This window comes from Theropithecus gelada, chromosome 15 (genome assembly GCF_003255815.1).
Source record: "Theropithecus gelada isolate Dixy chromosome 15, Tgel_1.0, whole genome shotgun sequence".
Classification (NCBI taxonomy): Eukaryota; Metazoa; Chordata; class Mammalia; order Primates; family Cercopithecidae; genus Theropithecus; species Theropithecus gelada.
In genome coordinates, this window is record NC_037683.1 from 3360272 (window position 1) to 3373534 (window position 13263).

The 13263-nt window shown below is 50.8% G+C and overlaps 1 protein-coding gene across 1 annotated transcript in view; it reads right to left on the reverse strand.

The window, feature by feature from the left end:
* Positions 1-9083: 9083 nt before the first annotated feature.
* Positions 9084-13263, reverse strand: part of LOC112608359 (ficolin-2-like) — a 10459-nt gene continuing 6279 nt past the window's right edge. The window contains exons 5-8 of the mRNA XM_025360208.1: positions 11437-11564; positions 10901-11030; positions 9898-10032; positions 9084-9331 (exon numbers count right to left, since the gene is read on the reverse strand). Coding sequence (XP_025215993.1) covers positions 9084-9331; positions 9898-10032; positions 10901-11030; positions 11437-11564 — 641 coding nt within the window. The remainder of the gene's footprint in view (positions 9332-9897; positions 10033-10900; positions 11031-11436; positions 11565-13263) is intronic.

The following is a 13263-nucleotide window of genomic DNA, read 5'->3' on the forward strand; positions in this document are numbered from 1 at the left end:
GGTGATGCTGTGCACAGGAGACAGACCAGGCAGGCATGGATCCCGTCTGTGAGGTCTGTAATGTGACTACCTTCTCACAAAGGCCAGGAGGAGAGAAATGGAGAACACGGCCATGAGACTCTTGTAGCAGACAGCAGTGGCTTCATGTTTCCGGAAGGTAAACTGTGATAATGGAAAGAGATTTACTACAAATTCTAACGCGGCCACTAAAATAACAACTTTCTACAGATTCAAGCCATGCAGAGTATGTTCTCCGACAACAATGGAATTAATTAGAAATCAAGAAAAGAAGTGTGTCTAGAAAATCCTCCCAAATATTTGGATGCTAAATAACATTCTTCTAAATAAGATATGGGAAACAGAAGAGGCCAAAGGAGAAATTAGAAAGAATTTTGAATTGAATAAAAACAAAAAGGCAATAAAATACAGTTTGCATGGTGTTCCTAAAGCACTCCTTGGGAGGCAAATTACAGTGTAAAATGCCCACTAAAAAGGAAGAAAGGCCTCAGGTCAACAGCCTCTGCTTCCATCTCAAGACTAGAAAAACAAGAGCAAGTTAAATCTGAAGTAGAAAGAAGAGAATGAATAATAATGAAAAAGAGCAGAAAATCAATACAACCTGAAGCCAATTCTTTGAGAAGGTAAATAAAATTTATAAACCTCTAGTCAGACTGAAGAAAAGAGAAAAAAGAGAGAGAATGCAAAATATCACTATTAGGAAGAGATCAATGACCTCACTACATCTTCTACAACTATTAGGAATATAAGGGGATATTAAAACACTTTAGCACCAATATATTCAACAGCAGAAATGAAATGGACAATTTCTTTGAACCACCAAAGTCACTCAAGAAATACATAAGTCGAACAACTGGGGTGGTGGCTCACGCCTGTAATCCCAGCACTTTGGGAGGTCGAGGTGGGTAGATCACCTGAAGTCAGGAGTTTGAGACCAGCCTGGCCAACGTGACGAAACCCTGTCTCTACTAAAAATACAAAAAATAGCTGGTGCGGTCGTGGGCACCTATAATCTCAGCTACTCAGGAGGCTGAGGCAGGAGAATCGCTTGAACCCAGGCAGCGAAAGTTGTGGTGAGCCAAGATCATGCCATTGCACTCCAGCCCAAGTGACAAGAGCGAAACTCCATCTCACAACAAAACAAAACAAAACTATACATATAAAATAAATTGAAATTGTAGTTAAGCCTTTATTTTTATTATAAAGAAGTTTATCAGGACAATGTGGTACTGATGTGAAGGTAGACATACAGACCAATGGAACAGACAAGAGAGTCCATGAAGAAATAGAGAGTCTGCAGAATAGAGAGCCCAGCAAAAAAAATCTCCAGGCCCAGACAGCATCACTGATGAAATCTACCAAATATTTAAGGAAGAGATAATAACAATCCTTCCCACATTCTTTCTGAAAATCAGAAAGCTGCAACTACTTCATCACTCATTCTATGAGGCCAACATTTCTCCAATAGCAAAAGTAGATAAAAATCATTGCAAGAAAAAAGTAACTATAGACTGATAGCCCTCATGAACATAGATACCACAATTGTAAGCAAAATTTTAGCAAACTGAACCCGTCTATGAAAATAATGTATCACGAGCAAGTGAGGTTTCGCCCAGGAATAGGACGTTTGTTTACCACTTGAAAATCAATGTAATTCTCTATCTTACCAAATTAAAAATGATATATGATAATCTCAAAAGAAACAGAAAAAGATTTGAACATTTTCATCCATTCTAGATGAATAAAGGCTCTCCAAAAATAAAGAATAGAAAGTATTCGTTTTCTATCATTGTGTAAAGAATTACCACATCTTAGCAGCTTAAAAGAACACCTGTTTATTATCTCATAGTTTTTGTGGGTCAGGAGTCCATGCACAGTTTAGTGGGGTCCTCTGCTAAGATCTCAAAAGCAACAATCGAGGTATGAGACAGGGCTATAGTCTTATCTGTGGTTCAACTGGGGAGTGGTCTGTTTTTAAGCTCGTTCAGTTTAGGGGCAGACTGCAAACCCTTGTCATTGTATTAATAGGAATTGAGGGATCCATTTTCTTGCTGGTTTTTGGTTGGAAGATGCCCTTTATTCCTAAAGACTACCCACAATTCCTGTCCCATGGGATTCCCCAAATGGTCACGTCCTCCCTCAAAACCAACAAGGGAGTGAAAGACTCCAGCAAGACCAGCAAGATGGGAGATACCATCTTATGCAATAATCACGTGCACATAATCACATGCACAGCTTCCTCTTTGCCGTACTCTGTTGGTTAGAAGCAAACCACAGATTCTCTCTACACTCAAGGAGGGTGGGGGCTGGTGGGGACCAGACATGGCTGTGAGCAATGAGATGTAAGGATCCTGGGGGATGCCTTGGGGACTGTCTACCATGGAAGGAAGCTTGCTCAAGGGCATCCACAAAAAAACCCACAGTTCACATCACGTTGAATGGCACAAGACGGAATGGATGCAATTAGAACAGCCAAGAGCAAGAGAAGGCGTCCACTCCCACCGTTTCTACTCAGCAAGGTGCTGAGGTCCTCAGCAAGGTACTAGAGGTCACTGTCACTGGCAAGAAAAAAAAGTCATGCATGTTAGGAAAGGAAGAAGTAAACCGTCTCTTTTTATTTAACACATGACATGATTCTGTAGAAAATCTGATCAAATCTGTGAAAACTCTACTAGCAGTACAAAGTGAGTTTAGCAAGGTTGTAGTATATAACTTCAATATATAAAATCCATTGTTTTTTTCAAATCACCAATGAATAATCAGAAATTAATTAAAACACCATTTACCATAGCATTGAAAATATAAAATACTTATGGATAAATCCAACGAAATATGTGTAAGACCTATTCAGAAAACTACAAGATATTGTTGGAAAAAATTAAAGATCTAAGTAAATGAGAGATTATACCTAGGTCATGGATAGGAAGATTCAATAATGTTTAGCTGCCTAATCTCCCCATATTGATCTGCAGATGCAACACAGGCCAAACAAAAATCCCAGCAGCCCTTTAAATGCAAACCGAAGTTGATTGTAAAATTTATATAGAAAAACACAGGATGTAGAATACCAAAATATCTTTAAAAAAAAAACAAATTTGAGGGGTCAATACTACCTAATATTGAGAATTATTATAAAGCAACACTATCAAGAAAATGGTTTGGATGTAAAGGCAGACAAATAGAACAATGAAACAGAATAGAGATTTTAGAAATAGACCTGCATGGATGTATAAATTGATATTTGATAAAAGCACAAAGGAAATGTAGTGGAGAAAAGCTAGACTTTTCAATAAGTGGTGCTGGACTAATTGAATATGTAACAAAAAGAACATTGATCCCTACCTCACACTATGTAGAAAAATGAATTTGAAATAGATCATAGCCATCAGTGGGAAATAGAAAAGACAAAACTTCCAGAAGAAAACATTGGAATTAGGCAATGATTTCTTGGAAAGGATACTAAAAGCATAATCACCAAAAGCAAAATATTGACTAATGGATTGTATCAAAATTAAAATATTCTATTGTTTGGGCTGGGCACAGTGGCTCCTGACTGTACTCCCAGGACTTTGGGAGGCCGAAGTGGGCAGATCACTTGAGGCCAAGAGTTTGAGACCAGACTGGCCAACATGGTGAAACCCCATTTCTACTTAAAATACAAAAAATTAACTGAGTGTGGTGGCATACACCTGTAATGCCAGCTACTTGGGAAGCTGAGGCATGAGCATCACTTGAACCTGGGAGGTGGAGGTTACAGTGAACCAAGATTGAGCCACAGCACTCCAGCCTGGGTGACAGAGCAATATCCTATCTCAAGAAAAAAAAAAAGTTCTGCCATTTGAAAGGCTGTGTTAAGGGAATAAAAAGAAAGCCACAGTTCAAATGAAAATCCTAGCAGCCCTACTTTTGTACAAATTGAAGAATCAGCTTCGATTTGTACAAAAACAGGGCTGCTGGGATTTTCATTTAGACTGCATTGCATCTGCAGATCAATTTCAGGAGAATAGGCAGCTTAACATCATCGACTCTTCCTAGCCACAGACTCAGAGAATATATTTGCAAAGCGTATGTTGCAGGCTGAAGAATGGCCCCAAAGCCCATCGACCATACGTGGCAAAATGCAGATGAGATGAAGGGTCGTGACCCGGGGAGATGATCCTGGCTTCTTTGAGTGGGCCTGATGTAATCCCAAGGGTCCTTCTAAATGGGGAGCAGTAGAGTTAGGGTCAGGGAGGAAAAGGAGGCAATGAGGACAGAAGCCAAGGTTGGAGCCACACTCTTTGCAGATGAAGGGAGGGGCCATGAGTTATCATGCAGCAGCCTCTAAAAGCTGGGAAAGTCAATGAAGCAGATTCTCCCCAGAAGCCTCCAGAAGGAACCCAGCCCTATCGACAACTTGATTTTAGGCTTCTAACTTCCACAACTGTAGAATAATAATTTTGTGTGATTGTAAGCCTCTAAGCTTGTGGTAATTATCTTACAGCAGCAATAGGCTTTCATGCATCACATACAGTTGATAAAGGGGTAGTACTCAGAACACAGAGAGAACTCTTCAAACTCAGTAAAAACAAAACTAACCCTCGAATTAGGAAAGCAGGCACACGATGTGAAAGGATGCTTCACTGAAGAAGATCTATGGATATAAAGCAAATAAGCCTATGAAAAGATGCTCGACATCATTAGTCATAAGGAAAATGGAAACAAAACATGATGAGACATCACCACACCGCTGTGAAAATGACTCAACCTGAAAAGACTGACGATACCCAGTGCGGACAAGGATGTGGAAGACCAGCCTCTCTTGCACTGCTGGACGAAGCAGGGCAGCCTTTTTGGAAAACTGCTTTGCAATTTCACAAAAAGCTAAAAACATACCTACTGATATGGTTTGGCTGTATCCCCACCCAAATCTCAAATTGTAACTCCCATAATTCCCATGTGGGAAGGACATGGTGGGAGGTAATTGAATCACGAGGGCGGGTCTTTCTTGTGCTGTTCTGGTGACGGTGAACAAGTCTCACGAGATCTGATGGTTTTATAAAGGGGAGTTTCCCTGCACACGATCTCTCTTGCCTGCTGCCAGGCAAGACGTGACTTTGTTCCCCCTTTGCCTTCTGCCATGATTGCGAGGTCTCCCCAGTCATGTGGAACTGTGAGTCCACTAAACCTCTTTCCTTTATAAATTACCCTGTCTTGGGTATGTCTTTATGAGCAGTGTGAGAATGGACTAATATACCTACTGGACAATCCAACAATTTCCAAGCCTGGATATTAACCCAGGAGAAATGAAACCATATATCTACACAAAGACCTGTGCACAGAGGTTCATAGCAGCCCGGTTTGTCGTGGCCCCAGCTGGAAGAAACCTAAATGTCCATCAATACCGGAATGGATACACAGCTGTGGTCCATCCACACACGGAGTATGACTCTGCAGTGAAAGGAAACGAACCGCTGTGCACAGCACAACATCATGACCCTTAAAATAGGTCTGCCGAGGAGAGGAAGACAGGCAGCAGAGAGTGGATAGGATATGATTTCACTCATAAAATGTCTTAGGAAAACAAGCTGTAGTGACAGAGACAAGTGCAGACATTGCCTGGGGACACAACGAGTGGGGCCGGATGGGGCTGGAATTGCAATGAGGAAGCGTCTGGGGGTGATAGATCTGTTCCTTGTCTCAACTGTGGTGCTGGTTTCACGGGTGCATCCTCTGTCAAGTGACTCAAGTTGTACACTTCAAAGCCATGTAGCTCATTCAATGTCAAGTACACCCCTGTAGGCTCTTAAAAAAGAAAATCCTACGGGACCCAGAGCATAAGCTTTCTGATGGTTCTCAGGGGCCTTTCGTCTCGGGCGCGGGGCAGCCAGGACTCCTGCCCATCACAGTCCTCCACCTGCCCACAGACCCACATCCTCCCTCTCGGCACTGGGTTCCAGAAGGAGCTCGGGAGGGGCCGGGCAGGGAGCCCAGTGCCCACTCTGCATAGCTCCCTGGTCCCAGAGGGTCTGGGGCCCCGGAGCCAGAGAGAGGCGAAGAACAGAGGACTGGGTGTGGGCTCAGCATGCGGTCACAGGGGAATGAGCACGCAGCGGCAGCACAGCCCAGCCCCACTCCTCTCTACTTCCTGCCCTTTTCTTGGTCAGGATGACGAGGTGACCTGGCGAGTGGGACCCTCGAGATGCCAGGCATGTGCCCCCCCCCATCAAACTGCCGAGCAGGAGGACCCAGGGATGGCCCAGACAGTGGCCCCCAGACCAGGATGCGGTCAGCAATCCCAGAAACCACAAGCCACGAAAACCACACTCAGTGGCCAAGCTGTGGGAATCCATAGCAGAGACAACCCGTTCCACCAGTCCTCAGCGCTGGACACCGGGTTGGACAAGGAATATTGTCCAGCCTGATTCGGATCACACGTTCTGAGTAAATTATAGAAGAGTGGCAACCGTAATAAAACCCAGGGTCTTTTGTAGTGCTCAAATAAATACATAAAAATACAAGGCGTATTAGAAAACAAAACACGCTTTGGGCAAGGAAACTAAGAACCATGTTGGCCGCAGTGGGAACGGGATCGCCTGGCTCCGGGGTCAGAGGGCAGCGCCTTTGGGTGGGGAATGGAGAGAGGGCACCACCGAGCCCAGTTCTGGTGCTGGAGGAGCCCTGGGCAGTGAGGATTCTGACCCACTTAAGGGAGGAGGCTCCAAGCGCACAAGCTGCCTTCTGCCAGCTTCCCTCCCGCCTCCCTCTCACCCCACCTTCATCCTGATACCTCTCCCTCCTCTGGGGCTCAGTGTCATCTCCCCTCCCCTGGGAGCATCTGTGATGACTCAAGAGTCTGGGGGCTCACACCATGCTCTCCGAGTCCCCCTTCCTTTATCACAGCGCAGCGGCTGTGCGGTCAGTGGTGGATTGGCTGTCCCCCAACGGGGCCGGGCTCTGTGCTCAGGGTAGGGTCTCCCTTGTTCACCGTGGCTGCTTGGGGCTCAGTACAGGAGGCACCCAGGGCACCCCCGAGAACACTCATTGTTGCCACTCAGGCACGGCCTCCCTCCACGGAGGTAACGTGGGCTCGGCTCCCCCAGGGGTGCAGCTGAACTCAGAGGCCAGGTAGTGGAGGGGCAGGGAGTGGCAGGCGTCAGGACCCTCAGGGTGAAGGCTGGGGCTGAGAATTTCTGGGCACCCCCTGGCCCTTGCCATTCCCAGGTCTATACTCAGCCCTCCCAGTGAGCCACGGACCCCTGCACCCACACTAGGGCCGGGTGGACAAGGCTCCAGGCAACGGAGTCACAGCCGTGGGGCTGCGAGACCTGCTGCCTCAGCGGGGACAATGTGTTGGCAGCCGCTGTCTCCCACACAGAGCTGCGGCCAGAAGAACTCGGGGAAGCCGGCATCCAGTGTCCCACAGCAGGGGGTTTGCCAGGTGCCACCAGCCACCTCCACATTAGCTCCTTCAGGCCAGGATGTCCCTTGGGCAGAGGAACCCTGCCTAGTCCAGGGGCTGTCCGCAGGGGAGTCCATGAGTAGACAGAAGGACCACCAGAGTCAGATCTGATTCATCCTCCCAGGCCTGGGGCAAACCCATCCCATGTGAAGCCCCCTAACAACAGGAATTTGTGGGCCCCCCACCTCCTGCAGCTGTCTGTCCCCCTTATGCAGTCTATGGGTGCTTGCAGACAGTGGGAGCTCAGGAACAGTGCGGTGCCCATCTGAGGGCCTGTTCCGTGATCACATAGCCCTCACCTGCACCAGGAGCACCTGAGAGCAGGAGCCAAGGCTCCTCCATGCTCCGCACACCCTCCCCTGCGGGCCTCAGCCCCTCAAGGGCTCTGCTAGAGGCTTATGGGTCCCTGTAGGTCACAGGTTGAGAAGAGTCATCGGTACAGCAGCCATACTGGGCCTGCCAGCATTTCCACCTGGCGAGTTGAGTGGAGCAGAGAAAAGGCAGAAGGAAGCCTGGGAGAGACTAACAGAAGCAAAAGCAAAGCCAGGGGCCCAGAGAGGGCCCTGAGTTCCAGAGGTGGGGGCGGGAGCCTGCAGGGGTCTGAGCCGCCTCCAGGAGAGACAGACTGAGGCTGGGGGGAACCCTCCATCCTCTGCTGGGTCTGGGCTTCGGGCAGCTGGTCCCAGGAGAGGGCCTGCTTGGCTGACTAGGAGAAAAACAAGTGGTGTCAGGCCTTATGCAACCCACGGTTTTGTGGGCTCAGCCTTCCGGCTACTTCCAAGAGGAAATGCTTGAGGGAGGAGGACCTTTCCCTCTCCCGTGGTCTCAGATCCGTCTCACCCACTTGCCTCCTTCAAATCTTTGCTTCATTCTTGATGAGGGATTCACGCGCACGCAATCACCTTTGGTACAACAGGGGACCCTAGGAGGCAGGTGGCAGGAAGCCCCGGCAGGGGGGCCAAGTGGGCAGAGCAGGGGCCAGGCAGCCGGGGTCAGGTGGCTGTGAGTGCAGGGGTCAGTGAACACTCTCTGTAAGGGACTGATTAACACACAATTTAGGAGTTGTCAGTCATATGGCCTCTGTCCCAACTACTCTATTCTGCCTGGCGTTTGGAAACTGCCAGAGATGATAGAAACCAACCAGAGACAATATGGAAGCCATGGGAATGGCTGTGCCGATAAAACTTTATTCACCAACAGGCAGGGTGGCCCTGCTTTGTCTTAGCCAATGGGAAACCCCCTCAGCCCTAGGGCATCTGATCCACCCACAGGGCCAAGTCGCAGGGAAGCAAGGACGGATGAGCAGCACAGTGGCATGGCCAGTGGTCAGGGCAGGGCAAATAACCATGGCATTCCATGATCGCCTGTGAGGCAAGCAAGCACTGACAGCTGCAGTGAGGGAGGCACGCTGGGGCTTCGCCTAACCTTGCAGACGGGAGGCAGGGGGCTGGACGCTGGCACTGGGCGCAAAGCTCTGTGGGCCATGCCTACAAGGGACTGGTGGGAGCTCCCTCTTTCCATGAGGATGGGGGCCATGATCCCCACGTTGCCCTCTTGGTGAGGGCTGAGGGATGCGCTCCTCCAGCCAGGGTGCGTGGAGAGACCCTCTGACCTCAGTGCCGGGCTAGGTGGGCCGCACCTTCATCTCTGACACCTTGTAGCTGTAGTTGTACCCTTTCCCCGAATTCCAGTTGATGCCATTTGCAAAGCTGTCATGGGCCCCCCCGAGGTAGCCACCATTCAGGTTTGACAGGTGACAGGTGGCATACCACCAGGCTCCCTGATAGTGCACAGCACAGTTTTTAGCATCTTGGTCGTTGTCTCGGTCTTTGGTGGAGAAGGGGTAGTTGTTGTGGTATGTCAGAGAATCACCTGCTCAGAGGGAAAAGTAGGGCATTTTCCATGAAGTGCCAGGGAGCCTGGATCCTAGGTCCAGTGCAGAGCTGCCATGGCCAGGAGCCCATGTTGTGCACTGCACAACTCCAAGGGGCACCACCCAGTGAACATGCGCTCTGCTGGGACAGCAGCTTTGGCATCTCCTCGCCTGGTCTGCTCAGCCAGCTAACAGGCATTGCTACACTTGGAGACCGCCTGGCTCTGGGTGGGACAGCAGAGGGGAAGAGTGACTTCTGGCAGAGTGTAGGGATTCAGTCTCTGTAGAAATAGACTTATCATCTTCCCCATTTTTCATCAATAATGGCAGCAAATAATCATAGCCACTATGTATTGTACTTTTTATGACATGTGGATCATAATTTTCACAAGTACAATAAACTGGGTGAATTGACGGATGAACAGATTGTGGGTTTGTGGGTTGGACAGGTTAAGTCACCCCCCAACGTCACACAGCAGAGGCATAGCCAGATGCTGAGCATGCTGTCTCCCCTTCCCCAGCCCCCCTCAGAGGCCCAGGCCACTCAGCCCGCACAGACACTCACCCGCGCTGCCTTCCACAAAGGTCCCCAGGACCAGCTTGTACTTCTCCGCCTCACTGGCCACCTTGAATGATCTGTACTTAGCAAATTGGCGATTGCCCTCAAAATCCACCAGGTCTACACGGAGCTCGCTGGTTCCTGTGGGAGAAAGGTTTGAAGCTCCCAGCCCAAGGGCCCTTCTGCCTCTAGGAACCGGAGGTGGGAACTGGAGTGTTTTCAGATGCCTGAACTTGTGATCCATGGAAAGTTTCCTCAAGTTCATGCAGAAAGTCATCTGTGGTAGGAGGGATTGGGAGGACCTACTCCCTCAGGTCCACCCACTGAACCTGGAGTTTCCCCCCTCCTACAAATATCACTTCACTTCATCAAGGAACCGTGCATTTCCCTGGAATGGGCTGTGAGGTCACCGATCCTCACTGTGGGAAAGTACTGCAGTCCTTCCTTTACGTGGAAAGGTCACAGCAAACACGAGGAGGTGGCTTAGGAGCTCGGAATGGGCTCCTGCGGAGGAAAGGGACCATTTTCCAGTTTCCCCAGGATCAGGGACCAGCTGATACGCTGGAGCTGGTGGCGGGAGGATGAAGGTGCTGTCCTCACTCCTGCTGAGGGCTGTGGCCTGGCCGGAGGAATGAGAGGAGGCCCAGAGAGGAACCTCCCTCTGCCCCTGAGACAGCAGCTTTAGGAAGCAGAGACAGTGGGAAGTGAAGTTAGGGCTAGGGGTTGGGCCAAGCCCCGATGGTCTCTCTCTTTCTCAGGGTCTAAGATGCCAGTGGGGCCAAGACCTGAAGAGGCCTTCAGCCCAGAGCTCTACCCTCTCCTGTCCTGATGCCGCCACAGCCTGTGGCAGGGGACGAAGCCTCGGAGGTCCCTGTGCCACCCTGAGTGTGCTCAGGGCCCAATCCCCTGTGGGCTAAGAGGCGCTTATGTTCCAGGCAGTCCAGGCCTAAGGGGCAGGGGCACCCCCATTCAGGGCCCCCTGACCCCCAAGCCCCAGCAGCGGCCCTACCCTGGGCGGTCAGGGCGTGGATGTTGTCGTTCCCCAGCCAGAACTCCCCCAGACGACTGCCGAAGCCCCGCTTGTACGCGGCCCAGTCCCGGTAGAAGTCCACGGAGCCATCCACCCTCCGCTGGAAAACCTGTGGAGGAGCCAGGGGACAGGAGCCAGGGGGACAGACCGACGTCCCACAGCACGGGGGACCCGCCCTCCAGAGGAGCAGCATTTGTAGTTGGCAGAGCATCACAGGCTGGGGTCCCCAGCACGCCCACCTGGTCTCCTCACAGACCCCACGGGATGAAGGAGGAAATGGGGGCTCAGAGAGGGGAGGCAACAAGCCCCAAGCCACACAGCAGGAGAGCACCAGGCCCCTCCCAGCCTCCCCCACGGCCTGGACTTTTACCCACGGGTCACCTCCCCCATCATCTCTGTCCCCGACCAGGGCAATAGAGAATTCCAGAGTGTGTTCTCCGGCCAGGTGTGCAGCCTGGACTCCGGGTCTCCCAGGTTGACTGCCTCTGCCCAGGGCCCCTCAGCCCCACACTCACGGTCCAGCCCCCTCCGTCCGTGTCCATGTCACAGAGCACAGTCAGGGGCCGGCAGTCAGGCAGGTAGATGGTGTGCCAGCCGCTCAGGAAGTGCCCTCGGTCTAGCAAGTCCTTGCAGGTGCGTGGGCCTGAGAAGAGAACCCAGGCAGTGGCTGCAGGACAGGGGCCTTGGGCAGGGCAGGGGCAGTGGGAGGGAAGCCCGGGAGGGAGGAGCAGGGCCATAGGCATCTGTATGAACAGAGCAGAACTCTGAGGCCTAGACAGAGACACGGCCCCCAGGGCCACACAGCTGTGATGGCCACACCCAGTCGGCCTGACCCTCCCACCTCCCAGTGTCACCCCCACCTTTGGTTCCTGGGCACCCGGCCTTCTGGGGTAGATTAGAAGATAGGAGAAAATTGCCATGGAATGTATGTAAGTTGTCTGGACAATATTTGTCACTTCCTTGAATAATTAGAGGACAAGGAAACAGGCAAGCAACCATTTTCTTTTGTTCCTATTTGTCACTTCATTCCGGCAGTGGCGTCTTATGACCCTGAACTTCCAGACAAGAACAGCCACAAGCTGTGGGGGAAAGTGGGGATGGCCAGTCACCTGTCAGGCACGGCTGGGGCTCCCCAGGTGCTCCTGTTCGTGGATGAGAGAGGACACACGTGTCACAGTTTGGAAATCAGAGCCCTTCACCCCCCACTGGTCCACGGACACTGCATGGAAAGTGGAGACCATTTTCTGGGCCTCCCCAGGAGGAGATGGTATGGGTCCAGTCAAGGAGTCCCTGACCCTGCTTCTGTTGACCAAATTTTTCTTTCCCTCGAGGGCTGCCTACACTGGCCCCTCCACCACATACACCCCTTTCGGAGGTCCCTGGGGAAGGAGACGCCACCATTCCAGAGACTGCTGAGGTCTCCACATGCCAAATAGAGAGAGCCTGGATCTTCACAGTTCTCCTGAGGTCCCAAGGCCTGCAAACAGCCCATCTTGGTGGACACGGTAATATGATGGGGGTAGGGTTGTTTGGGGTCTGGGCACCAACCCTGCATATTTTACATTTAGACAGAACCCATGACTGAGCCTGGGGTTTGGTGAGTGTAGGGTGGTCTTATCCTGAGTAGGTCTGTGGGTAAAGGTGAGTGAGTAAAGGGAACTTCAATTTCCGACTGCATATTTCCCTGATTCTTCAAAATATTCCTCAAGAAAATATATCAGGAAATTCTTTGTTTTAAAGCAGGGAATTACTAGTAATTCTGTGTTTGGAGCTTGTTGGCATGGTTCTCCAAGCCATCTGGGGTTGATCCTGGTTTTCGAGCAGAGTCAGGAGGAGGGGACAAGACAGGGGCCTCGCGCTCCGGGGACAGAGGCCAGGACTGAGTGGGGCTTAGAGGAGTGAGCAGACACTCCCATCCCAAGACCATTTCCACTTTAGAGGAACAGGATTTGGCCTCAGACCCACCCTCAGGGCAGATGCTCCTGCACTGAAAACCTTCCCCTACCTGAGAACCTCTTCCCCCATACAGACAGCCCCCCACTAAGAACCCCTCCCCACACTGCAAGTCCCTCCCCCAATAATCAGAACCTCTGCCCCATCCCAGAATCTGTCCCCCATACTGACAGCTCCTCCCTCCATGCTGATAACACCTCCCCACAACCTGCCCACCGGGAACCCCTCCCCCAACACACACCCCAAGAACCTCTCCCTACACCCCCAAGAATCCCTCTTCCCACACTGAGAACCCAGCTCCCACACTGAGGACCCCACTCCCCCAAACTGAGACCCCCCACATACATGGAGAACCAGCTCCCACACTGAGGACCCCACTCCCGCAAACT